We start from the raw sequence: 27,358 nt of genomic DNA, 5'->3' as shown, positions 1-27,358 counted from the left end.
TTTTGGTAGGTGGTTACAGTCTGGGGTAACAGTCGAACCAGGGTCTCCTCTGACAAATACCATTCACAGGTAAAAGGAAGGTTTTAAAAAGTCTGTTCTCCTGGAGGACTTGGAAAGTTTTAGTTTGGTCGCCTCTGAATCACAACCCAACAGAATGAAACATCGATTACTTTTCAAGCACAGGTAGCAGACTAACTTGGCAGAAGGGCTGTGCTGTGCAGTGCTTTGCAGCGTTGTTTGAAAACCCAGACACACAGCGCAGCCAGAGGTGGGTGAGCACCGTGAGCCAGCACTGACCTCTAGTGGACAAAAACAGCCTAGAATCGGTAAAACCCGTTTAAATCAAAATAGAAAATAACGTCTGCAGTCAGTTCTTCCAGGACTCGTGCTTGGGAACTGTGCAAGCTACAGCCAGCACGCTATTAGACTTGGAAACAAAGGACTTAACTATCAGGAAGGTCTGACTGAGTGTCAGCAACTATCATACAGAATGACAGAACCAGAGAATCACAGAATTATTTGGGTTGGAAGGGTTAAAGACCATGGTTCAAGACCATCTAGTCCCAACTCCCCTGCCATGGGCAGGGACACCTTCTGCTGCATGAGGGCAGTCAGAGACCCATCCAGCCTGGCCTTGCAACATCTAGCACAACATCTAGAGGCAAATATCTGTGGCAATAAGAAAGCAGTGCACACTTTGAATTTACTAGCGATACAAACATGTCAGCAATTGGTCAGTAACATTAACTGAGGATAAATTCACTCTCCTTTTCAGGTACTTATTAAATAACTGAGCACTGTGGAAACTGTCTCAATGGACATTAGTACAGCACAAATGACAAAGAAAAAATCCTAGGGAAACATGACCCTACAAACCAAATTATATTCAGTCTTAGTTTTATTTTTTTTACAATCAAAAAATGCTTAAGTTAACATTCAAATGTTTACAATGTCTGCCCCAAAGGACCTTGCTTGCTTCTCACTTTCAAGTTATTTTTGTAAGTGCTTTGAAGTTCTTTTTCAAGCTAATCTAAACAAAAACAATCTGAGGCACATCATTTTTTTTAAGGCTAACCTTCAGCTGAAACATACACTGATGGGCGTACCCAACCTCTTAAAAAAACAGGTTTCCTTTCCTTTATCAGTAGGGTCAGCCTTAACTTCATTCAGAAGACTCATCCAGAAGATAATGAAGGCTTTGGTTTTGTTGTTGTTGTTTGTTTGTTTGTTTGTTTGCTTGCTTTTAGTGTGTGTGTGTGTTTTACTGTTACTGTTGGGAGCTGTCCTTTTTTCCTTTGGAACGTGGCTCACACAAGAATTATTGGATCCATATCTTAGACATCTCTTCTTGCTTCAGAATGACAGGGAATGGAAGAAGCAGAAGAATCTTAAGGCCTGTTTACTCTTTCCATCACAAGTCCATGAAAGAAACAAGGAAAAAAATCTACCAGGAGAGCAGGATAACAGGCAACACACCAGACTTGTTGTCTAAATACTACTCCAGCGTAAGAGATATTATCTCACTCTTTGATTGATATGAAGCCAATCTGTGTGCCGAAGTTAGTGCCATCACGAAAGTGAGAATAAAATTTATCAGGGTGGCATGCAGTACAGAATGTGATATTTTGGTTCTGGTCTGTGACAGAATCATCTTGGATGTTCTCAGGAAGAATCCCACCACTCTCAAGAAGAATCCTTTAAGAAAGACAAACAGAAAACAGGAATTGTTGTACATCTTTACATTCCTATCATTCAGACAGCACCTCAAGTACCAATTGAAGGTTGGTCAAGTGCCAATATTGTAGTTGGGACTTTTTTTTCCCCCAATATTAGATTTAAAAATTGTTTTTCTGCAACCATTAAAATACATAATTTGAGCATTTTTTTATATTTCAGAAACCAGTATAACAATAAAAATAATATCTGAAACCCAGCTCTGCACATTACTTAGAGAGCACTTTAAGATGGTGAGGACCCTCACCATAGTACTGCTGGGTAATACTCTATTTTGATAATTAATGTGGAATTAACACTACAAGTTCTTTTGCTGTCATCTCTAGTGCAACACAAAAACAGTGTATGTCATGGAAACGTGCTCAGTAGACTTACCGTGTGGCTCTTCTAATATCAATATAGGGAGTTGCAGAGTCAAAGTGTCTCACACACTTTGGATCAATTCTGTGAAACTCTTTAGCTGATTCGTGAGGTAGTTTATAGCAGCAAGGCCCTACAGAAGGGCCCAGGACCACGAGGATGTCTTTCACGTTACAGCCATATTCTGATACCATCGCATTTACCGTGGCCATTGAAACTCCTAACAACGTGCCTTTCCATCCTGTGAGAAGTAAGAGGTTGAAAAAAATGTGTAAGTTTTCTCTTGAATTTTATAATAACTAAAAGCATGTTATTATTCAGAGTATAAATGAATAGATACAGCAATTCTCTATATTAAAAAATAACACATCAACAACCGTCATGATTTTATATGGTGATATGATAGGATAATGTGATATGATTATGCTGTCATCATTTTGTAGTTGTAGAGAGGAGAGTTTGGATCAGGATTCCTGAATTCCTTCTTTCATGTGTCTCATTTTTGGCAGCTAGAACATATATTACAGCTCATCTGATCCTGGAACACTTCAGTGAGAATACATCATAATAGAAATATGTTACAGTGAAAAACACATTTTTATAACATGGTAAAAATATTTTTACTGTTATTATACAAAAAAAAGGAGGCTTAAGTCTCTAGCTTTAGACTTCACACTTTGTCACTGTTCAGAACAAGTAGAAGAAAGTTGAGCTTTGAGTTCTTACGTCTCATTTTGAGTCCTAGGAGGTCTTTGCATTGCACAGGGAATGTCTCATTCTGATGGATAGGATATCCTAATAACTTTTATTCTGTTTTTCAACATCCAAAGACTGACTTGACCTTATACCTAATTGTCTGGATTTGTATGCAGAGCAACACGTGTTCAAGTTAAACATGATTTAAGCAGGGCTGGCCAGGAAGAAAAGGATTTAGGCAAGAAAAACTATAAGATAACTGAGAACCTTGGAAGGAATGTGATGTGGGAATGAGGGCCATAACTTGGGAGATGGAATGTGGGAGTTCAGACTGGAGATGGGAGGTATGCTTAGAGAAGGCAGCAGTGTGGGCTGGAAGAACAGCGTGGTGAGTCAGGGAAGGCAGGACGAGATAAATGAAGAGGCAGCAACTACAGAATGAAATATTTGACAGCTATGAGGTTTAATGCACAACAGTGTAAAACTTCAAACCCTTAAAACTTTCAAGAGTGGATAGAATTATTTCCATCCCTTCTCCCCATTAAAAACCACAACATTCCCCTCCCTCCCGGACAGCCATGGTAGAATTCTTGTTCCGTTTAATTTCTCTAACCTAAGTTTACTAGGTTAGAGAAAACTAGAGAGAAAACAACTTTACTGAAGAAAAAATAAAAGTTTTTATCCCCTTATGAAAATTCACAAATATAAAAGTGTGTATATGAAGGTGCGTACTAGCATCAAAGCCATACATTCCCTCTGACCTCATAAATACATCTTTTTTCTTTTAATAAAACAGCCCCAAAACTTAAATTTCACTATAATGTACACATTCTAGCCTAACAGCTTGGGCATAATCTGAAGTCAGGTATTTCCCCAGGTTGTCCTAATCATCCCTAATTCAGTTGTTTTTTCATTGTTTGGGTCAACCAAATATTTCTCCTGATTCAAAATGACTTGGGGGGAGGGCTCTGGTTTTGAGGACATTCTTTACATATGAAGTTTGATGGGGCAAAGAAAGGATTTATTTGGTTTTGGCTACCAGCTCAGAAAAATAAATGTATAAAGACATAAATAATTATTATTATAGCTATAAAATCAAATAATTTCATAGCTTGGGAAACAAATTATTCCCAAGGCTAGTTGCACCTTCAGTTGCTAATTTTTAATTCTTTGTCCCTTAACAGGGGTCTTCTAGTTATTTTTATTTCTGTGATTTAAAATTCCTACCAGAATGAGCAGCACCGCAGGCTTTTCTGACAGGATCAGCAAACAGCACAGGTATGCAATCGGCTCCTGGAGCTGCTATTGTAACACCTTTCTGATCCGTAACTATTCCATCATAGCTGTCAGGCTCTGTCTTCCCCATAATACACACAGCATTAGCGTGATCAGTCTGTCAAAACAAAAACAGAATGTGCACAGTGATGAGACAGTAAAAAACATTCTGACTAATGTAATTTTTTTTCCATAAAACACTCTATTCTGCACCAACTGCTCTGCATGGAAATCAGGCATTCCCTTTTTTAAATGACATGCAGATATATCTGTAGAAAGACACCAAAGAAGTGTTGTTGTTTGTTTCCTTTTAAGAGAAACTGCGCTGATCATTTATCTGACTGTTCCACCCTGTGGTAAGTCAAATGTTAGAATATACTTGGAAGAAACAGTGCTGCTTCTCCATATTGCACCAAATGGCTGATAGCTGGGATGGCTGTTCCCACAGATAAACTGCCAGAGTAAATGTTCTAATTGGCCTGCCTTTCACAAGTTCTTGATGAGAAAGATAAGAATAATGCCTACAGTTTTAGCCAGTGATGCATGAAGGAAGATTTGATCAGTTTATGTAAATCTAGTGTTTGATAAGGTACCTTGACTCTGTGAAAAGTCTCTGGGTTAAATCCTGCAGCATTAGCCAGCCTGCGGAGATTTTCTTTAACAACAACTTGTGGGTCCCTCCTCTTAGAACTGCTGAAGAGATTGCAGGAGCTTAGAGCTGGTATGTAGGAGATCCCACCTGTCCTTGTGGTGAATCCATGGAGGAAGATATCATCTGACAAGGCAAAAAGACAACAAACAATTGCTTTTAACAAAAGACCAGTCCAAATATTATGTGGCTTTATATTGAAGATAATTGGAATTGGTCAAACCAGTTGAATGCTGCTTTACCTCCTATTTAACTCTGACATTTAAACTGAAGGATTTTAAGTTTCCTTCTTGCTCATAATCACAATCCTCTGCAGTCTAGATAGAGGGGTATGAGTGAGATGGAGTTCTGGCAGTTATTGCCTGGCTTTTCATAGAGTTGTAGTGCAAATCCTGGAGAAGAGGCAACTCACAGAGGACAAGGAGAATCTATTTCTAAAGCAACATTCCAAGGTGGCATCTCCCAAGCTTTTGTGGCAAATTAAATATTAGTTCTCAAGACTTCACACAATCTCAAACATCTTTTTGAAGTACACTGAGAGGATCAAGAACTAGTGTTTTTGAAAAATCTTCTGTGTTTACAGTGTAGAGACTTTATTGTGGTCTCGTGCACCAAACAGAATCTCTGTGGGTTGGTTTGTTGTTTTTTTTTTGGTAGGGGGAGGGTCCTGCATGGCAAAGCTGAACAAAGAGACTCTTAGAACTGCTTTTTGCTATCTTAATAGCTGACATGCTCCGTGACATAATCAGAGTTGAGATTCAGAATGTCTTTTATGGAGTGTGATCAAAAGTCACAGATAAAAACTTGAAGGACAATGAAGGTAGACGGCTTTACGTAACTAGAGTGCCTTTCAGGTTCTGGTCATTTCAGACCTGTTTTTAGGGAAAAACAGTTCCAAATTTTTGCAGTAGGAAACCCCTCAGCTTCCCTCTGAATCAGAAGACCCCATAATTAACACTAATTGAGAGACATACTGCAGTAAACTGGGTCATGCCACGGCACGGACTCTGAGACATGAGTCTGATTAACCAGGAGCACATAAGGCTGAAGACCGGGCCAAGCTCTCATCCTGTCTTTCCAGAGATGGTAACTCCCAAAGTGTGTAATCCCCAGACAGAGTGGAACTGATTTTACTGCCTGCAATAATGCTAAACCTAGGCTTCTCTGTCCACTGATCATGCCCCAGGTCTGGAACAGACTTTTGCTCTATCTCCTTTGACGCCTTCCCTCTTACAGACATTATTACAGGACCATATAGAGATATTTGCTGCCTAAAGACATTTCCAGATCTTACCCATTTTGAAATTCCCTTGAAGAAACATGCTTGCGAACAGTCTACATAGAATCTATTAGCTGCTGTCCACTTTACCTGGGATCAGGGAAGATTTGAGGATGGTGAGCTCCCCCTTCAGACTCGGCAGGCTTTCCAGGTATGTCTGAATCTCACTTTGGATGAGCGCCACGTCCTGTGTGGAAAGCGTTTGCTCTTCACTCTGAGGTTCAGTTATCTGTAGGTTATTACAATCTGATGCCACCTGTAAATCCTCAAATTCAAACTGGTAAACTGGAGTAAAGAGATGGTCTATGTATACTTTCATTAATGCTTTCCTTAAGGTAGGGAGAATAATTTTAATGCTGCTTATGTCCTTTTCATCAAGTCTTTGTTTGATGGTGTACAACGCAGCGGCTGTAGTCAGAGCACGTACCACCTCAAGTCTTTTCTTCAGACTCTGGAAGTCTCTCAGAGCTGGAAGCAAGGAATCTTGCTCACCCTTCCCTTCACTGCCCTGCACCTGGTAGCACATGACATAAATAAATGGAGCAGGGATGGAAGAGCACTTCTCAATAGTTTCCAGCGTCCTACATAGCAGTCCTTGGATGTTGTTCTGCAACACGGCTGGGAGGCTGAACAGATCAATCAGTATTGCTTCCACCATAGTCCAGGCAATTTAAAGATTCCTACAAATAGCAAAAAAAAAAAAAAAAAGCCAAGATGACACAGAATCACAACACATAGAGTTGTTATTAAAGCATTTAATAAAGTATTTAGTGATGTTGTGTAGATAAGGTGACATAGCTATAATTATCGTCTTAGGATTTCCTCCACTGCCTTAAAAGAAAACACAGAAAAAGTACTGCAGCAAAAGAAAATTACAGAAAATGCGAAATATTTTACATTTATTTAAATTTCCCTACCAACACACTTACCTCAGTTTTATCCCAGATCAGAAATGAGAAAAGGCTCGTCCCAAATACTAGATTTTTTGATTCAATTACCCCACATTAACATAACGATCTTCTTGACCTCTGAGTGCTCGGACCTCCTGTAAGGCTAATCAGACAGGGAGGTTTTCATGCCATCAGCTTGCGGGGACTGGAAGATTTTCTAGAACATTTTTTTTGAAGTGTTTCACACACGTACTGCTGAGGTGGAGCTCATTTCTGATACCCTTCCTGGCAGTATGGCTGTGGGGCTCAGAGCACAGCCACAACTTTCCCGCTGACCTCTGCAAGATTTTTTACACTTCTCCCTTTTGCATAACCAAAAATATCAATTTGCTCATTTCTGGCTTCTACATCGAGGGGTATGTGTTAGGCACAGTTCTTCTTCTCGGGACACACAGGAACTCAGCACAGGATACTGAAACTTTACCTAGTAACGTAAGAAATGCACACAACCAAATGAAAACAATAAAACACCATGCACAGCCTCTGGTTTCAGTTTCTTCGCTATGCTAGCTGCAGTCTTTGCTCTGAAATCAAGATGCATTGAGATTATTCAAAACCATCCTGTCTTCATGGCTTGTCTTGTGCCTCATGGTGTACTTTCATTTTTCTGTGTTGTTTTTTTCCCCCCTTCTCTTCTGGACTTCCTTCCTGTCTGCTTTGGAAACCTGCCTATCTCTTTCTTCCTTTTTCTGCTATGAGAGCATATTTTACATATTCCCTTAGAAGCATCTAATTTTATTTTCTCTGTGTTTGATGATTTTTCACTGTTCCCAGTGAAAACTTCTAGAGGTCTGGCTCATAAGACTGGATCCCTTTTCTTTGGGAACCTGAGCAGATGGCAATTTCATGACTCAGCACTGTGCCTTATCTGGGACGAATGTGACTCAGCTTTATCACCAGTGGGAAGACTCCATAATTATTTAGATTATTCCTTAATGTTGCCATTTCTCTGCACAGGAATGAATTGTGCATGAACACAAATTCATATCTGATCATAGACCCTTGTTTTATTGGACTGTTTATTCAGAGGAGGTTTTACAGAATGCATTCTTTATTTTCTTCATTGTTCTTTCCTCCAGACTGGAAGAAAAACAATCCTGACTGAAAATGATGTTTTCCTTTCTGCGACTTGAACACTTACAAAGATTAATTAGCAACTATCAAAACAGGTGAACGGAAAGCATCAAAATGGGACAGCAGATAATAGCATCTGCCAAGGAATTTACGACTCTCGATTTTGCTCAGGGTGTTATTTGCACACAACTGATAACAGATTTTAGAGAAGACATCTTGCAAAGGAAACAGTGTTGAAACATACTCATATCAAAGATCATGACTTGGGAAATCCAGAGATTTCTTTCCTTACCCTGACTCTGTGGGAGGTCAGTAAGAATATGACAAGTCCCAACCTAACTATAGCTAAAAGCCTCAGCAAAGGTAGTACAACAGAGGGGTGTAGTGGAAAAACAGATTATTGCTCCACTTCAGATACGTCAACAGAGGAAAGTAAGTGGAGTTCATTGTTGTCCTCACATTTCCCCGTGAGAATACCACCAAAGAAAGGGTGGAAGGAAAGTGTTTGCTGAGGGAGAGGTAGCTGCCTGCATTGCTAATAAGCTGTCTATGCATTGCAAAAAGTCCACAGAAGCAATTATTGAGATGTACACACAGGGAACAATGGGGCTGAGTCACCCTCGTATCCTTCCAGTTTTGCATCACAGTGTTCTACTGAGGTCACTGGTGTCAGAAGTAAATTTGCTCAGACTCGTAATAGAAATTCATGACTGCTTTCTAAGTCCCCCAAACAAAACCCTTCTCAAAATATGGGCTTGCCAAGCAAAGCAACGCTTTGACTTATTAGAAATGCACGCATGGTTATTCAGGTTTTAAGCAACACGCTCTAGGTTCCGTGTTAAATGGAAATTCACGCTGCACATAACTGCATCAGAGAGCATTAAGTGCTCTTATAAAGGAGTTGTGCGTTTCAGTACACAGTGTAAGGCAAATACTTGCACAAACTTGAAGCCAAGGCCACCTGTCAGCCGTCCCACTCACTCCCTGAAACTGCACAAAAATGTGGAGAGTACTAAGATTCTCTAGCACAGGCTTCAAGAAAATAAAATCAAAGAAAATGACAGATGATGAGAAGCGAGGAGAGGTAAGGAGGGGATCAAGAGTGAAAACAAGAAATGCAAAGTGAAAATAAACTATGAAGGATGTCAAACCAGGTGGTAGAGAAGAGACAGCCCAGAAAGACATCTAAAAAGTAACTTTCAGAAAACCCAGATTCAGTTCTGAAAATTCTCTGTTGGTCTAGACGAGATTGCTGGCAATTTCCTGTATCTGTGAGTCCTACAGATCTTCTTATCGTACAGAAACTCAGAGAACTGACATTGTTCTGGGAAATAGAAAAGGAAAGAAATATTTAACATCATGCCAGAGAGAGATGCCCAGAGAAAACATTAAAGCAGTCCAAATCAACGGGCATACGAGCACACTTGCAATAAAATTTCGACAACAAAGCAAAACAAACAAACAAACAAAAACTTTAAAAACCTCTTAACTTGGATTAAAATAAAACATTCTTCCTCTCTTAATTTAAGGGTACTTAGGAAAGGTGGAAGAAACAGAAATCAGCACTTAAAATTAAAAAATTGAAGTACACACAGCTTTTATAAGTCAAGAGTTTCAAACACAGAAATTACTTACAACAGGCAGTCAATCCTTTTAACTTCTTGCAAGATATCATCTGTTACAAACACACATTGCCAGCTTTATATATGTATCTCACTTCGCACTGTCAGCCTTGCAGCTGACTTGTACAAGATGGAAATTCCGATTCTAGGTAAGATTGGAGTGGGAACCTGTATTTCTTCTTCATGATGAGACCCTGCTTTGTTGCTGTCACTGTCCCCAGGAAATAACAAACTGTACCGAAGGCATCACCGTGATTAAGGACTAAACCCGGAAGCAGCATTAACCCTGCCATGTAGCTTACTGCTGTCATCACGCGTGCCAGTGCATTCATTTTGCACAATTGCAGATTCAGAGACGTATGGCACGCCAAAGCAGAACAAGAAGACAGAGAAGTTAAGGGAACACCTGTGCAGACCAGAAGTTTCCTTTTCTGGGGGATCTGTAAGGCAAGACACGCGTGCTGGCACGTTCCAGTGAAGGATTTAGCAGTCAAGCACGAAAAAGCACATTCAGAAGGGCTCCGATAGGGGTTAAGAGATGCCAGTCTTCACTGCCACTGCCTGAAATGGGGAAGGAAACTTCTCTTTGGAGCAGCGAGAAATTTTGCAGCGCTTGGTGAAAAAAGCCAGTGTTTTGACAGGGCAATTCAACAGTCAGAAGGCAAGTAGGGGAACAAGGCATTTGTATCAGGGTTTGTCCATGAATCCTATGATAATAAATACATTTTCTCAACTGTGTTAAAATCATTGTCATAGCAATGATAAGTATATGACAACTGAAGAAACAGACACTAAAAATTAAAATATTTTTTTCCATGAACAGAGGAATTTATAAAGTCAGATTTCTTAGAAATTGTTCTTCTATGACTCTTATCCCTTCCTATCCTTCCTATCCTTTCCCTTCAAACACCTTCGTTTCTGCCAGGCCCAGGACATACCTCTGGAGTCCTTCTTGTTTTTTCTTCCAGCATACACTGGGCAAAGGGTATCTCATTCTCTCATTCAGTCCCAAAGGGAACTGATGTGGCTATCTTGTCCTTCCTCCTCTGCCCAGTGGAGGAAGTTTACATGAAGTACATTTCTAATTTTCATGAGGTTTGCAGAAAGCAGTTATCTTTGAGGCTTTCAGCCCACTGTCAAATGTGGCTGAACTAGGGCATGACATTAAAAATTAACAGCAGGGGCTCGGCAAAGAGAGACCAACAAAGCAGCTTTCCTTTAATCAGACTAAAGAGAAAATAAATAAATAAATAAATAAAAGACCTACAGGGATTATTTTCAGTACAGAGTGCTGTAGAAGGATACAGAAAAGGTCTGAAAATTGTCAGGATACAAAACAATACTGAAAATGACAAATTGGGATTACTTCTCCAGCTGGTGTATTATACTGAGCTTCTGCCATCTCATAAAAGGGATGAAGTAAATGCACCATATGCATAGCTGAGCTGTTAAATTATAAAAATAGTGTAATTTAATGTTAAAATTATTTAGCCTGGAATTGTGAGGAATATCTGTGTAGGCAAGATGGGTCCACAACTGCGCATTAGGACTAGAGGGAATGGCCTCAAGTTGTGCCAGGGGAGGTTCAGGTTGGCAATGAGGAGACATTTCTGCTCAGAAAGAGCAGTCAGGCACTGGGACGGGTTGCCCAGGGAGGTGGGGGAGTCACTGTCCCTGGGGGTGTTCAGGGAAAGGTTGGATGTGGTGCCTGGGGACATGGCTTAGTGGGTGATAGTGGTGGTAGGGGGATGGTTGGACCAGATGATAGTGAAGGGCTTTTCCAACATTTATGATTTTTGTTTTTCTTGGAACTCAACGGCACTCAGAAAAGCTTAGGTCCTCTGCAGTGCACACAGAATACTAACAAATTATGACATAAAACACAGTTTAATACAATGCCGCTCACTAACTCTAGGGACATAAAAGCGCCAAAGAGCTACATAAATCTGCCCCAACCTCGGGGCAAGCCAGCCCACCCTTCCCCTCTGAGCCCCACGGCGCAGCCTCTACTCCGTTTCTGACAGGGCTACATCGTTCCCTCAGCTTCAGCTCCGTCTCCTGCCAGGCACGGCCGCCCTCCCCCGACCCCCTCAGCGCCCTTTGCTCCCCGGCAATGGCTGCCCCCCCTCACACCGCCTTCTTCCCCACCGCCCCATGCCCGGCGGTTTGGGCGGGAAGGCGCGGGGGCGGCCATTACAGCCGCCCTGAGGGGGCGGGAGCGTGTGGGGCGGCCGCCTGGCTCTGCTCATCTCACAGAATCACAGAATCACAGAATTTCTAGGTTGGAAGAGACCTCAAGATCATCGAGTCCAACCTCTGACCTAACTCTCTGCGATTTTTGGTGTTTGGGGCTCTGTGCTACAAGAGGAAGGGTTTCTCCGTGCTGAGGGTGCTGGGGGAACACGGTAGAGGGAAGAAATGAGGGATGGCCGCACGGCAGTAGCGACAGCCCTAAATACGAAATGATAAAGGTGGTTTCCTGGCCAAGCCTACCACCTCGCAGTTCATCTGTGTGCCACCTAACATACCGAAGGTGCACTTTTGTGCCAAGTCACATTTGCATGGTTTCAACACAGTTTAGTTTCACTTTCTATTACAATACAGATTATCTTCATTAATTTATGCTATCTGAAGTGATACCAGGATAGTACTAAATGTTACCTAGTCATCGGGGATTTCTTTGTAGTGAAACTGGTTTGTGGCTTCCAGTGTGACAGCTTTCTCCCTTTGCTTTCTGTCATAAATTAAGGATAGTTTAATAGTTAATACACAGCTGAAGTGTGGTATATTTAATACACAGCTGCAGTATGGTAACTGCAATAATATAAATATTCAGGCTAAGTATGAAGATGTGCTCTAAATTGCATTTAAGATGACTACATTAGCATGCACTATGTGACCCTGCTCGAGTTGAACTAGAGAGCTCTGGAGGTCCCTTCCAGCCTCAACCATTCTGTGATTCCATGTTTCTGTGATTAAAAAAAATAAGGGTCTGTTCTTTGGAGAAGCCAGAAGAACATTCTAGTATTTTATGTTATAGAACTCTGGAAAATATAGCTCTACTTCTCAGTCATTATCTTTGAGCATCTACCCATTGGTATCCTCTTCTTGGTAATAAAAAATGAACCAAACCGAATTGTGTGTATATGATTATGTATATATAGCTGAGCAAAATTTAACATAGGAAGTCCTTAGTATTGTACTCTTATGTTAATGGTTAGCAATTAAATAAAATGTTGATAACACAATTCGCTTCTCTTTCATGTCTTTGTAGGTCAGCTCTTGTATAAAATGGCCAAGCAGAATTATCAGTCACTAACTGAAGTGGTAAAACAAGTTGCAGAGCAGCAGCATTTACAGTCATCAGAGATAGAAAAAAACAAAGCAGTTCTTTTCCAATTACAGGTAATAAGCTTTCTTTAGAAGAGTTTAATTAATTTAATTTATTAATTATTTGAGGAAGTATTCCTGGGAACAAGATAAGGTGATTGTACAATTCTTTTCTGACTGTTTGCATTTAAGTAAGCGTAAGGCAGCTATTCTATTCCTCTGTGTGTTATTTAAGCCTTGCTGAAACTGCATATGCATCATTATTTGGAAGGTTACTCCTTAGCTAAGTCTTCATTAGAGTGTTTTAGCAGAAGTTTTTATTTATTATTATTTTGAGAAAAAATTCTGAAACAGCCAAAACATTAAATAATCAATATAAAGTTAGAGCTTTTTGTATTTTTCATGCTGATTAGCTAAGAAATTAATGAAAAAAAAAAAAAAAGAAAAAAAAAGAAAGCATCCTTTTTGTCAGGTTTTCCAAAACTATCATTTTTTCTTAGTGTAAAGACTACTTTTTTTTTTCTTTGTGCAGAGTATTTTTTCTCTGCATGTTTAGTGCATTTTTATTTTAATTATTTTTATTTTTTAATTATTTTGTTAAACATTAGATTTGTGTAGTATTCCTGAAGACTAAATAATCACTTCTGTTACAATCTCACAGAATTTGCTAAGCCTTCAATTGTCATTTAAACTCTGGGACCAAATGTCTGTCAAGATACATATATTTAAGTATGAGGAAAACCACAATAGTGTTAAGATGATTTTGAGCATGAGAGAATGCAAAAGAAAATCTTATTATAACATCTGCAAATAGCTCTACAACTGAAACAACCGATAACTGAAATAACTGATATTTGAAATTTTGCACAAAGATAACTTCTCTGAAGGAGCAGTGAAGACTTTTATTGGTTAGGAAGGTCTAATAACTGGCCACACCTTGCAAGAAGATTTCTTCTAATAATATACTGTAATATATATATCTAATAATATTATGTAACATAATATGACAATGTTGTAACAATTAACTTGTGATAAAGCAACTAAAACAAGAGTTTCAGTTTTCAAAAACCCACAGAACTTTAGAGTCCTAGATAATTCATGTATTCATATCTTCCTCTCCAACATCTTTCTTTTTCTTAAAGAAAACAGACAAACAACAAAACACAAACATTAGGAAATTCCATACAAACATTATTGTTAGCAGAACAACTAAATAAAACAGTTGGGAACTGAATACAGAACTGCTTGCTCATCTTCCAGTCTATTCCCGTGTGTATGTGTCACAGTAGATATGTAAAACGTAATTTCCAAAATTGAAGGTCTTTTCCCCAGTGAATTGTGGCAGTGATACTGATTCTGCTAAAACTGTAACCCAGGATTTCCAAATTAAAAGTTACGCAGAAACATTTTGTTCTTAACAGTTGATAATGCCTTACTCTGTTCAAAGCATTGAATCGGATACTTCATGGCACACATAATGCTTCCATTAGAGAAAATATAATAGGCAGCATAAGTCACAGTGCACATTCTCTCACTTCATACACAATAGTTGGATGTTAGGGTGGGATTCACCACAGCAAACTTGCATCACCTACAAATCAGATGTTAAACCCATATTAGTCATCTAGGCTACCTCTGTAGTCAACAGAGAGACAAACATTTCTGAGGCAGCAATTCAACCCTCCCGTCTTATGACAGCATGAAGTACTGCTTCCTGGAGCTGTGGGTTTGGTACCATGTGGTTTTAGTCTGATTCAGGCTAAAAGAGATTCTGTTAAACAAACTTTAAGATTGGGTTTGGTCTGTCAAGTACTATGTATCTTGTAAATATGGGGAAATCAAAGTAATTTGAATACTTCATTTCATATTTTAGACTCAGTCTAAGGCGAGAAGTCCAAGATATTCGTCCATTATGTCTCTAAGGTGATGATTTTAGGAAATAATAACTTTAATTCAAACCCCATTAAGAAAGTGAAGATAAGTTTCTGTTAAAGAAATACAAATTACAATGCTTAACTAGATACCTGTCTTCCTCACAAATAAAAATACTCTTAAGTGAATGCTGCAATATTTTACAGGCTAAGTTTCAGGAACTAGAAAAAGAAATGAATTCTATCCTGTTAGAAACAAAAACAACAGAAAGGGAAATACATCTGCAAGACGATGCCATAGAAGTGACAAAGTATCACTGCGAAAACCTGGAGGCCCAAGTCAGAGCCCTATATTTTGAAAATATGAAGCTGAGGTTTGATGCAGAAACAATACAGGAAGAGTATGAGATGATATTTGCAAGAAATACTGAATATCGGGAAAAAATAAAGGCTCATAAAAATCTCTTTTGGGAGATGGAAAGTAAAATGCCAGTTATGATTGAGCTTGCTAACAAGAAAGCCATCGTCACTGAGCTGAAGACAAAGAAAGAGGAGTTAATGAATGATCTCCAGAATCCAGAAGGCTCTCTTATAAAACAAGTGCAGGTACTATATTTCCTCTTTGATTGATTTCATTTTGATTGATTTAATTTTGGCATAGTTTAGTATGATTATTTTGTCTAATAAGTTTACATCCACGATGGATTGACTAGGGGAATAGAGAATCATTTAAAAGGATAAATTAATTGAAGAAATTAAGACATCAGTCTGCAGTAAAAAAATCATCAGCACCAGTTACGTGTATATTATTTTAAAGTCTTCATTCTATGAGATTGAATGAACTCAGCTAAGAAAAAAATTACAGGGTTGTAAATTAAAGTTTATCATTGCCAAGTGATTTGTGGGATTATGTTGGTTGTCGGATAAAGTTACGTGTACACTTTTCAGCATTCACTTTTCAGCAATGGAATATAGCCACGTTTTTATACTTCTTATCTAAGAGCGTAGTACTCGTTTAACTTTGTTGTCAGGTAATGAAATACAGTTGAGCTGTTTGCCTACAGGAGGTAGGTTTGATAAGAAGATTATAAAAAGGAGGAGGCAGAAAGCATTCATTTGTTTTGGTGTTTCAGTCTAACATGGCTGTTCTTATTAGAGCCTAATTGCAAGACTTATTAAATGCTAAAATGTTGGAAGTCCCCACCACAAAATTTTGCCAATCTGTGAGCAAGCACGTATGAATTTGAAATGAAGTCACAAATTGCCACCATGATGCAACTTGTGTTATTGAAAACGTGGTGTTACTTTATTCAAGTATAATGATGAAAACAACTTCAAACTGATAAAAACAACTTTCAACTGATGAAAGCAACTTTTAAAATCTCAATACATGAAGACTATAAACATGGTATTTGCCTGTGAGAAAGAAAACTATCTCAAATATTACAGGAAATATTCACTGATTTTGCAGTAAATTAAATTTAAAACAAAAGTATAAGCACACAAATGAATTCAGATTCCTGTGTTGTTACAGTTGTTTGTATATTTTGGAGCACGAGAGTATCTTTTAAAGTACATAAAACCATATTATTAAGTATTTTAATAATCAATTTTAATTATGATTCTTAAATTATTAATTTAATTCCTAACGATTATTTTAATGTGCAATTGTGTAATAAAGATATTTATCTCACCTTTATTAATGAAGTGAGACTGTTAAAAGGTGACAGTTGTAATAAGATGAGTAGATGTATTTTGCAACCTTTTAAACAAGGGGATTTCTCTATTTTAAACCTGCAGGAAGAAATTACACTTTTAAAAAATGAGATCACATCGGTGAAAGAGTTCATCAATAAAAAAACAGATTTGCTGGAAGAAGAAAAAAAAATGCATGCTAAGCTTAAAAAAGAAATCGAGGTGAGTCATTTCAATAAAATATAATTGCAGTTCTCTGATAAAAGGTGGATAGTGCAGATCAAATTTGGTGTACTTTATACAGGGTTGCTGGCCATACATTATTCAAGTACACATAGTAACTGTGCTTTCTTAAGTTCTTGGTATTGCTAGTCTTTCTGAAGCTCAGAATTTAATTGTTATTGTGAGATAAAATAAAGCTACAGACATTTTTTGTAAAGTCTCCCAAGAAGGAGTTCAGCTTTTAACTTATGGAATGAAGTTCTGAAAAGAAAGGTGTCACTGAATGGTAGTAAAGTAAGATGTCTGTTTTGTTATTTCTGTAATAGTTTTGAAATATTTTAAATCTCACTACTGACTTGATTATTCATGACTTGTCTCATGGTTCCTGATACCACATTAATGGGAGAATCAATTGCACCAAGAAAATGGTTTTCCAATGAATCTCTCTAATTTGAGTTGACATTAAATTAAGGATAACAGAGCAGCTAATATGTAGCTGACAAGATAAAATTCTGATAAATAGTTAAACGCTTCTCTTTTTAGGTAATTGAACTGTATTTTATGTTTTGTTCTATACTAAAATACTTCGCATGTCTGCATGGGTTTTAGTTTGGAAGTTTCACATCATTTATCTTGTTAATTCAAATAAATTCCACAAAATGTAATGATAAAAGCTTGATAATATAAAGATTAACAGAACTGGGGTTAGCTCTATTGCCATTGTAAAATGCAGGAGAAAAAAAGAATTATCATTTGTGTTACGGGAAATGGCAGAGAATTTTTAAACTGAAGAGCAAAGCACAGCCACTTTAGTCTCTGCTATTCAGCGTCTGAAAAAATAATTTATTACCAAGGCAACAGCTTCCTAATAAAGTTCTCTAAATCCATGCTGAAATTAGGCAGCCTAAAAATAATGTTCTGTTCTGTTATCAGAACCAATTAAGTAGTGAAGGTTAATGTATTTTTTCAGTTGTTTGGATTATAAGATCTTTCTGCCTCAGAAGGAAGCAGGATTAAAAATCAAATGTTTCAGGGTATTATTTTCTATTAAGAGTTCTCTAGAAAATAGTCCAACTTTTAATGTATAAACTAACAATGGACAAGCAGAAACATTAATACCCAGCAGCCCTCAGCACAAGCCAGGAAAGAATACTTAGTGCAAGCATGCGAATAAAGGGAGGTATTGGAGATGTGGATGAAGATCCGCTGAGCTGCAAGGTTGGGATTTGGCTCAGGACACCTAAAAGTGGTTGGCTCAGTGTAAGTGGCTGCACAAGTCAGTTCCCATTACAATCAATGGAGGTGTAGTCAGTCCAATTAATAAAGTCAAGAGATCAGTTGGCCAAATGTAGGTGCTCATGGCACCTACAGGTGAGCCACATAATCTAGTCTTTCTGGACTTCTATAGTATGTATAATACTATAGGTCTCTAATGATCAAAACATGATCGTAGACATGTAGGGTAGGTCACACCTCAAAAGCCAGGTATCAATCTACAAACTGACCCCACCTCAAGGCTTCAGAATTTGTCATAGGACTTTTACATCTTGCATGGATTTTCAGCTTCTTGCAGTGCTTGGGCCAGGAGTAACTGGCCTCCCCTCATTAATTTGCAGAGAAGATGTGAGCTTCCAGGTTTCTGAGCCTTCAGATAAAGGAAATCATTATGCCTGGTTAAGAAGTTTGTTGTTGCTGTAATGTTTCTTGGAGCCTTGATTCAGCAATGATTTTAAGCACTCGTCAAAGTTTGCCCCTATACAGCCCTATACTTCAATGCCTACAGAATTCCTGTTGAAGCAATGGTGAGAGGCAGTACTCAAGCTGCATGGACTGAATTCCCGCTTTACCTAAGTGTTATCTCAGGTTTCCCGCAAAGATTTCTCTAGATAAACACATTGTCCAGGAATGTGATTTGGAATGCCTTTCTAAAGCAGATGTTCTGAATCATTTAAAAGGTGAATTTTGGAAATTAAAAAGAAAATCTTTTTTGGAAATTAAAAAGAAACATCTTTCTGCAAGGAAATTTGTCCCTTAAGGTTCCTTTCTTCCAAGGAAACTCTGTGCTCTGATATGTCTAATTCGTATGCCATACACTTAATTTATAACAGGGATGCTTCCCCTATTCATGACAGGGGTAGCAGTGGATGTCTAATTAGCCTGTAGGCCATGTCTCATTCTCTCCTGAATGACAGCCCCAATACCTATCTCTTAAAAAGCCTCGCCAATTCCTAGGTTTGGATAGGGAAAGGTCAATAGATGAGGGTGATTACTTCTGTAGAGATGAGGATTCAGTCATAGTAACTACTACAAGACAACCACAAATAATAGAAAATAGGTTGTTATATTAATTAATTAGAAAAGAAAAGCTCTGAAGAATGTCTATTCTCCTGCTGCTCTCTTTTCCCCACATCATTGTGCACCTTTATTATTCTTGACAGGCGTTTGTCCATCCTATGCTTAAAGGACTCCAGTGGTGGAGATTCCACAAGTGCCCAGACAATGTATTTTCTAATGATTAACTTACACGTACACGATGCCTAATAAAAGAGCAAAGTCCCCTTCTCTGGTTTTCAGTAAGCATGTGAATGCTCCTTGTCTTAGTGGATGTTCCAGACAGTTCCCAGCAAAGAAGCTAGAGACACATTTCTAAGAAGCGTGGATAATATTGGTCATAAATGTTTCAAAGCTGTGTGACGTAGTCCTTGGTAATGTTCAGATCTGGCAAGCACTCATTTGGATGACTGAATCTTACTGCATCCCTAGAAAAATAGTGAAGGATTATAGTGGAGAGCCAGGAAACCCATCAGGGCAAAACAGGGCAGGTAAAAAATCAGGTAAAACAGGGCAGTGTAATTAATGAAACAAAAGTGAAGAAGTTAGTGTGAAATTTAAGCAGTGACTCACAGAAGTCGCTGGCAGTGTAATTCCGTTGCAACTGTATGCCATCATGTGTGGAATTAATAAACCATAATGTTTCAACAAACAGACACAAGAAGAGTTAAATACTACCACTCAAATGTCATTCAAATTAGAGTGAGGTCAGTTTTTCCTTAAGTGAATAGACAATATTTACATTTTATTACAATAAATATCTCACATTTTTACACTTCAGAATGCAAATCTCTACAGGGTTGCCTGTGGGAGCAATACTTCTCAAAATAATGCAGCATTGAGGGCAAAATTGATACGGTACTGCATTGTTAGAGTTTTGCCTTACTAAGCAAAAAATACCTTTCTGAGTGCATTGCAACAGTGAAGGTGCTACTACGTTTAGGTTACCTCGTTTGTATTCCAACTTATATACAAGCACAGCTGTCAAAGAATGAAAATTTCATCCTTTCTCACCTCTTACTCTGGAACCTGAAGTGGTCCATGTACAAAGTCTTGCCACAGCTGTAAGATGCTCACTTACGAATCTTTGGGTGGGATTTATTTTGTTAAACATCTACAAACCAGGTCTCCACACTGAACTCGTCACCTAAGCTCGTAGTGGGAAACAGCCTTTTTTTTTCTTTTCTTTTTATCTATCTATCTATCTATTTATTTATTTATTTCTGGGAGAAAGAGACATGACTGATACTGCTCTAAAGCAGATGACTGATACTATCCTAAAGCAGATAACTGCAATAAATCAGGTGAGTGGCTTCTTAGATGTTTCTGTGTTTCTTCAGTATCTATAAAGTCATCATGAAATGACACAGTCAAATGTCAGAATCTACGCTTACACGGTTAGGTGAGGTGAACCCACCTCTGTAAATACACTTTTACTTGAAAAAACATTTGATGTGTATTTTATTCTATTTTATCAGGTACAGAATAAGAGATATGATGCTATTCTAAAACGTTTGCATTGCCAACTGAACAAACTCCATTCAAATAAAAGACAATGGCACTGGAACATTCAGCAGATGGAGAAAAAGGCAGCAGAACTAAGAAAGTGTCTTGGAGTAGTGGAGTTATAGAGTAACCATAATCATAACATAATGAAGCTACAGTGGGGTACAATAATGTGGGTAATACTTTCCAGACAGATTAGGTTGTTTTTTTTTGTTTTCTTTTCTTTTGGGAATGCTACAACAGTGAAGTAGTCCAATAGCTATCTATTTTTTTTTATTTAAGCTTTTCTCACTTTAACTGTGTGGCCCAGACTAAGCAGAGCTCAATCTGTAATGCTTTGGAATATTTGGAATAACTTATTATTATTTTTTGTTTGTAACTGTGGCCAGAGGCCAGAAGAAGAATATAAATATTATCAATATTATCTTATCAATAATTATATGTTATCAATATTGTCAGGTGTTTACAAAACATGTGCCAATTTTATTTTAAAAATCATTTAAAGTCAAACAAATAACATTTGAAGAGCTCCTTTTTATTTGATTAGATCTCTGAAGATTGAGATCTACTTTTATTTTCCTACAGAAAAAAAAACAGTATCAGCATATATTTGCCTTCTTGGGATATCAAAGCTCTGATGGCCTATATTTTGCTGAGCAGGAAATTCATATAGATGATATTACAGCCCGTTTGCCCTGTGTCTGCCAGAATGTCCTTGTGTGGGGGACAAGGTGGACATAGGCTTTCCTGCTATAAAAGGCTTGGCAACAAGTGTATTCAGATGTGGGGTACAAACAGGCTGATTTCAACTGACAAACATATGTCTCCCAAGTAGTTAGTAAAGAGGAATGAATACATGAGGAGCTTTTAAAAGCTCCAGACAGCTTTTAAAATGGAATTTGCCATCTAGAGACAGTAATGCATTGCAGATCAATGATTTTAGAGGAACTGACAGAGCAGAGGATCTGAACTAATACCAGTCATCTAACACCTAAGTGCTGAATATTAGGTGAGATTATTCTCAACATAAATGACCACATATTAAAAGCTCTTGTTAAAATAGTGAGTAGTGGATATTTTTCTTTGCCTTGTTTTTATTATGTGCTTGGCATTTGAGGAATTTACAGTATTTTGTCTGTTCTTACACTTACGGTAATAGTTCTGTCTGGTTGTAACCTGTAACATTTATCTGTTCTGTGAATGTAGTTAGCTTTTTATTTGAGGTATTGTCTTTAAATTTGTCTTTACACCTGAATAGAAAATGAAGATTTTAGCGAACTGTTTACTATTAAAACTGTTAAACTGCCTATATGTTGTCAGTGTAGGAAAGCAAACATTAAAATGCAATGCTAATATTAATTTCCTTTGGATACTCATATATTCATGTATATTTATATTTTCCTGTGTATTTTACTTAATATAAAGTGATTTGAAGCAACATACTGATTCATGAAGGCTGTCTCTCAACTTTAGTTGTTAGACTCAGGTTAGTTTGGCATAGTCATTTTCCCTCATGACTTTATCAGCCAAATTACTATTGCCATCCTGATAGTCTCTCTGGAGAGGTTTGCTGCCTACCTGGGGCCTGCATTCGTGATATTACAAAGAGGCTTCCAGGCTTGGTGAGGCCAGAATTCTACCACCCATTGCTACACTTACATGTAAAGTCAAATGAGGCTGCAACAAAGGCTCCAAAATACCAGAAGGGACTTTATGTCCCTCAGAAAGATGTTGAAAGGATTGGGAGTGCAAGTTCATGTTCACCTCTGTCTTCCCAGTTGGAAACTGGGACCCAAGAGGAAGGAGACAAATGGATCAAGTGAATTATTGGCTGCGTGGCTGGTGCCATGCTCAGAGTCTTGGGTTCTGTCATCTCAGACACTCTTCAGAGAGACCAGGCTTGCTGACACTGGATGGGGCACACTTAACCAGGTAGGACAAGAGTGTTCTGGGCAGCAAGGTGGCTGAGTGTATTAGCAGGGCTTCAAACTAGATGTGGTGGGGGAAGAGGATGTACTTCTGAGTGATGGAAGTGAACCTGAGAGCATTGTCACTTTAGGAAACAACAGGGAAACACTTGGGAACTGTCCCAAAGCAATTAGCAAGGGTTCCTCTGAAAAGGTGATGCGGCTGATAGCCCAGCTGAAGTGCCTCCACACCAACGCACACAGAATGGGACACAAACAGGAGGAGTTGGAAACCACGGCGCTGTCAAGATGACACAATTAGAAAGCTATGACCTGATTGCTATCACGGAAATACGGTGGGATGAATCACACCACAGGAACAGTGGAATAGAGGGCTATAAGCTTTTCAGAAGAGATTGGCAGGGAAGGAGGGGCAGGGGTGTAGCCTTCTGTGTTAGGGAATGGATTGATTGCAAAGAGATGCCTCTGAGAAGCAGCCACAGATAGGTTGAGAACTTGTGGGTAAAAGTTAAGGACTGGACCAATAAAGGACACCTTGTGGCTGGGGTCTACCACAGGCTGCCTGAGCTGTTGATGAGGCCTTCTAGCTTCAGCTACAAGAAGCATCATGCTCGCATGCTCTCACCCTGACGGGGGACTTCAACTACCTGGCTGTGAGCTGGGGAAGCCCCACAGCAGGCTGTGAGCAATCCAGGAGACTCCCAGAGTGTGTTGAGGATAACTTCATGGTCCAGGTATGAGACAACCCAACTGGAGGAGAAGTGTCACTGGGCCTGGTGCTCACCAGTGCAGATGAGCTCATTAAAGAGGTTAAGACTGGAGGTTAAGACTAAAGAGGTTAAGAATGGATGGAACTGAGCTTAGCAAGGAATGCAAAGAATGACAGGAAGGGATTCTCTTGGTACGTAGGCCAGAAAAGAAGGGACAAGGAGAGTGTGCCCCCTCTGATGGGTGAGAGGGGACAAAAGGTAACAACAGACATGGAGAAAGCTGAGGTATTCAGCAACCTCTTGGCCTCAGTCTGCACTGCCAGTCAGGCTTCCAGCATCTTGAATCACAGAACCTCTGGGCAAGGTTTGGTTGGGGCATCAAAGTCCCTCCCACTGCAAGCAAAGAGCAGCTTTGAGACCACCTGGTGGAACTGAACAGGTACAAGTTTGTGGGGCCTGATGCCCTGCATGGGCTGATGGAGTTGACCTCTTTCCATCTTATTTGAAAAGTCCTGGCAGTCAGGAGAAGTTCCTGGTGACTGGAAAAAAGGAAACATCACTCCCATTTTTAAATCAGGGTCAAAAGGAAGTCCCAGACCTGTGACCTCGGTGCCTGGGAAGATCATGGAACATTTCCTCCTGGAAGCAATGTTAAGGCAGGTGCAGGACAAGGAGGGAATACGAGACAGCCAGCATGGCCTCATCAAGGACAAATCATGTCTGACTGATCTGATGGCCTTCTATGGTGGAGTGACTTCATCATTTGACAAGAGAAGACGAACCAATGTCACCTACCTGGACTTCTGTAAGGCCTTTGACACAGTCCCACATGACATCCTGATCTCCTGAGTGGAGAGAGAAGGATTTAAAGGGTGGACCATTCAGTGGGTAAGGAATTGGCTTGAAGGCTGCACCCAAAGAGTGGTGGCCAATGGCTATATGTCCAGGTGGAGACCAGTGACAAGGTGTTGAAGACCCTGGGTAACCTGGCAGGGGGGCTGGAAGGAACTAGGTAACGTTTAAGGTCCCTTCCAACCCAAGCCATTCTATGATTTTATGGAACAGGCTACTTTCCTTAACACAATACTGGAGAAATAAAACCCTCAATATCCTATGCTATAGTAACTGTAATGTGATAGGAATAATTTGATTGGTTAAAACTTTTAAATCTGATTTATTTTAAACAAAGACAGAGACATCTGAAAATTTACCCCTAATCTTAGTTACCTTTCTGTTCTGATGTGACTCATTCATTCATTGCTTGTAAGTCCATCCAGAAAGCACCAACAGAACTTTATCTGGTCATTTATGCTGCATATTACTGAAACAATAACAACTGTCTTCCCTACACACAGCTAAACAGCTAACATTTGATTCATACATATCTTCCAGAAAGGGCTCTAGAGAATTTGAGAATTTACTGCCTGTTTGTTAGTTTCAGTTATTAACTGTTCTTTTTGTTTATTTGTTTAGCATCATTTCAAATTTGAATTTATTCAGCCATGCAGTCAAGCAAGTGTACTTTATAGCAGGTAGTTTCTCTCCATTAAATTATTAAAGAATAAATAAATCACTGTCTGCTTACTGAATTAAATTGATCAAGCCTGTCAAAGTTACTGACTGTCAAAACTGAATGAAAGCTTTATCTTAATGTATCTCCCCCAAAAAGGTACAATATCCAAAATTCTCACCCAGGGTATTAAGGTGACATTGTCCTGCTGGTATTAAGGTGACATTACATTGTCCTGCTTTCACAGTCAGTTTCTAATGATTTCTGTACCAGAACAACCAGTGCATGAAGATACATTTCTTAGCAGCTACACAAAGTAAATTAACAGAAATTACTTTGATGCTTACTATTGTGTTAACATGGTTATAATGTCACAGTTTGACAGTGTGCTTTACTACCAGTTTAAAACTACTCTAAACAACAATCCAAACCTTCTAACTTAATGAAAATTTCACACCTTATTTTTCTTTTTGACCAAGAAAAATTTTCATTATTATTTCTCTGGGTAATAAGCAATTTCTCTGTATCAACACACTTCCAAGACATTTCATTAATATCAAAATAAATAACTTAGTAAATAACTTAGGCCTACATTTTACCTGTTTGTTGTTGTTGTGTTATTTTTATAACCTGTTCTCAGTAAATTTCAGTATCTCATTGAAACTTCCATGCTTATTTGCACATCTTTTTAACTGGTTTAGAATCATTTAACAAAGGTGAACACGTGAAGTGTATATAATACTCCTGTTAGCTCTATGCAGAGGAAAGGTTTCCTTCTCCTACATAGACTTTCCTATCATCCAAAGCCTAAACGTTATTATACTCCTTTTGACTCTGTTCTTCCCAAGAAAGCTCATGCTCTTGTTTACTGGGGTCCTTAATATTTTTAAGGTATCTCAGCTATCAAATGTGTTTCTCAGCTTTCTTGCCACAAAATATAGATAAAATTCAACCATTTTATTTTGCTGTGTATGTCTATGCTATTTACAACCGTTCTCTCATTTTTGTGTCATTAACAAATTATATTGGAACTAAGTTTATCTTATATTCCGTATCAAATAAAAATACTAGTATTGGTCCTAATGAATATATCTGCAGAGTCCTAGTGTGAATACCCCCTTATATATTGGACCTTCTTTGACAATTGTTTGTGGGAATGTGTTAGTCAGTCCTTAATCCATTTTACTTTTGCCTTTCCAACCATATAGAGTATGAACTCTTACATACAAGTGTTGTGTAGTATGAAGGCCACCGTGTTGCAAAAAATCTGTTCCCTCCCTGAAATAACTTGTTAGAGGATATAAGCTCCAACTGCTAATGTCATCCTGCATCACCATCCCAGTTAAATGCCAGCTGAGGGCTCTTATCCCACATAAACATACTATTTGTGTGTTTAATTCAACTACCTGGACACCTAAGCAAATTTCATTTCTCATCTTTGAGGCTTTGTTGTCTATCTTCACTGAATTTGTAGTTTAGTCACTGAGTACAGCTGAAACGTACATTTGGTTGTTTAGTGTGCTAAGAATAAGTTTTTACAGGATGAAATGCATTTGGCACACTTCTGATTAAACAGAACTTTGTATCGCACAGCATTTACAGATTTTCCCATGTGCAGCATTCCAAATTTAGAATTGTAATATTTAACAGATAGATAATAAAAATAAGAAAGGCACAAACATTTTACTAGTGAATTCTGCTTCACCAGGAGAAAACTCATCAGGGAAAAAATCAACAGAAACAGGGAAATAGAAATTACTGTCTTCTCTAAACTATTAGCATTCTATCCAAGATATGAAAAAGGAAATATATGCAGCTTTCTATAAAAGTGTCTAGTTCCAGCAAATCCTGGAAGCCTGTTGAGGCGGATTTTTCTTGGTACAGTGATGTTGAACAGTAGTAGCTTGATCTCAGGGCATTTTTTCCCCTTAACGAGCAAACACAGACAGTAGGAGAATGATTCATGATTTTCGGGGAATAGCTCAGTGAATGCACTTTGTGCTCTTTACATAAGGCTCTCCCAGCTCCCAGCACAGAAGCATGCTGCCAACCCCATATCAATCATTTCCGAGGATGGGTGTGGGGCTAAGACGGGAACTTTGGGCTTTGGTGCTCTGCAGGCAGAAGGAAGAGGAGTGACTGCCCACTCTGAAGAGCAAAACAAACAGCAAGCAGCAACAAGCATGTTAAGAAGAGTGTGAGAAAACTTACCAACCGGTGAGTCCTACCTGCCACTTAGCAAAAGTTTGAGGAAACTGGTGATCGATTCCAACGATATAATGTAAACGAGTAGGAAAATACCACCGAAACTCCACACAACAGGGAAATAATACAGCCTTCTTTTTTTTTTTGATCATGTCACATGATGCAGGAATGTGTATGGATGGGTGCTAAAGGGAAGGATTTCCCCATGCTGTAAGCTGACACCCCACATGAAACCCTTTCACGTGACCCAGCAACAACCTCTGGTGCTGAAGCAGAGGAAGTGTATTAGAAAATATGAAAAATACCTGCTAAGATCATCGAGTTCCCATCAAGGCTACATTCAGTAAACAACAGAAAAGGGAAGGTGGGCTGGAGACGGTCACCGATGTTATGTTGCTTTGCCTCTGGTGC

General features: G+C 38.8%; 2 protein-coding genes across 13 annotated transcripts; one reads left to right on the top strand and one right to left on the bottom strand.

Moving 5' to 3' along the window:
* Positions 1-880: 880 nt before the first annotated feature.
* Positions 881-27,156, bottom strand: LACC1 (laccase domain containing 1). 8 transcript variants are annotated; one of them, XM_021275567.3, is made up of 7 exons: positions 26,971-27,156; positions 16,535-16,634; positions 6,084-6,673; positions 4,659-4,840; positions 4,018-4,183; positions 2,110-2,335; positions 881-1,695 (listed from the first exon to the last, which is right to left on the bottom strand). In XM_021275567.3, the coding sequence occupies exons 3-7, from the start codon at positions 6,649-6,651 to the stop codon at positions 1,521-1,523; spliced, it is 1,317 nt and encodes a 438-aa protein (XP_021131242.3). In that variant the 5' UTR covers positions 6,652-6,673; positions 16,535-16,634; positions 26,971-27,156; the 3' UTR covers positions 881-1,520. The 8 variants fall into 8 exon arrangements, with proteins under 8 accessions (XP_021131242.3, XP_071888636.1, XP_021131216.3 ...); XM_072032535.1 differs by lacking the exons at positions 16,535-16,634; positions 26,971-27,156 and adding exons at positions 6,923-7,367; positions 11,616-11,749; XM_021275541.3 differs by lacking the exon at positions 16,535-16,634 and having other exon boundaries at positions 26,954-27,156.
* On the top strand, positions 11,792-23,286 carry CCDC122 (coiled-coil domain containing 122). 5 transcript variants are annotated; one of them, XM_072032537.1, is made up of 5 exons: positions 11,792-11,920; positions 12,914-13,044; positions 15,048-15,446; positions 16,641-16,757; positions 20,567-23,286. In XM_072032537.1, the coding sequence occupies exons 2-5, from the start codon at positions 12,931-12,933 to the stop codon at positions 20,717-20,719; spliced, it is 783 nt and encodes a 260-aa protein (XP_071888638.1). In that variant the 5' UTR covers positions 11,792-11,920; positions 12,914-12,930; the 3' UTR covers positions 20,720-23,286. The 5 variants fall into 5 exon arrangements, with proteins under 5 accessions (XP_071888638.1, XP_071888639.1, XP_071888640.1 ...); XM_072032538.1 differs by having other exon boundaries at positions 11,909-12,044; XM_072032539.1 differs by lacking the exon at positions 11,792-11,920 and adding an exon at positions 11,998-12,110.
* Positions 27,157-27,358: the final 202 nt, after the last annotated feature.

The sequence above is a fragment of the Anas platyrhynchos genome, chromosome 1 (genome assembly GCF_047663525.1).
Source record: "Anas platyrhynchos isolate ZD024472 breed Pekin duck chromosome 1, IASCAAS_PekinDuck_T2T, whole genome shotgun sequence".
Classification (NCBI taxonomy): Eukaryota; Metazoa; Chordata; class Aves; order Anseriformes; family Anatidae; genus Anas; species Anas platyrhynchos.
The sequence above is the reverse complement of the archived record's forward strand: the minus strand, read 5'-3'. Positions and strand labels throughout refer to the sequence as shown.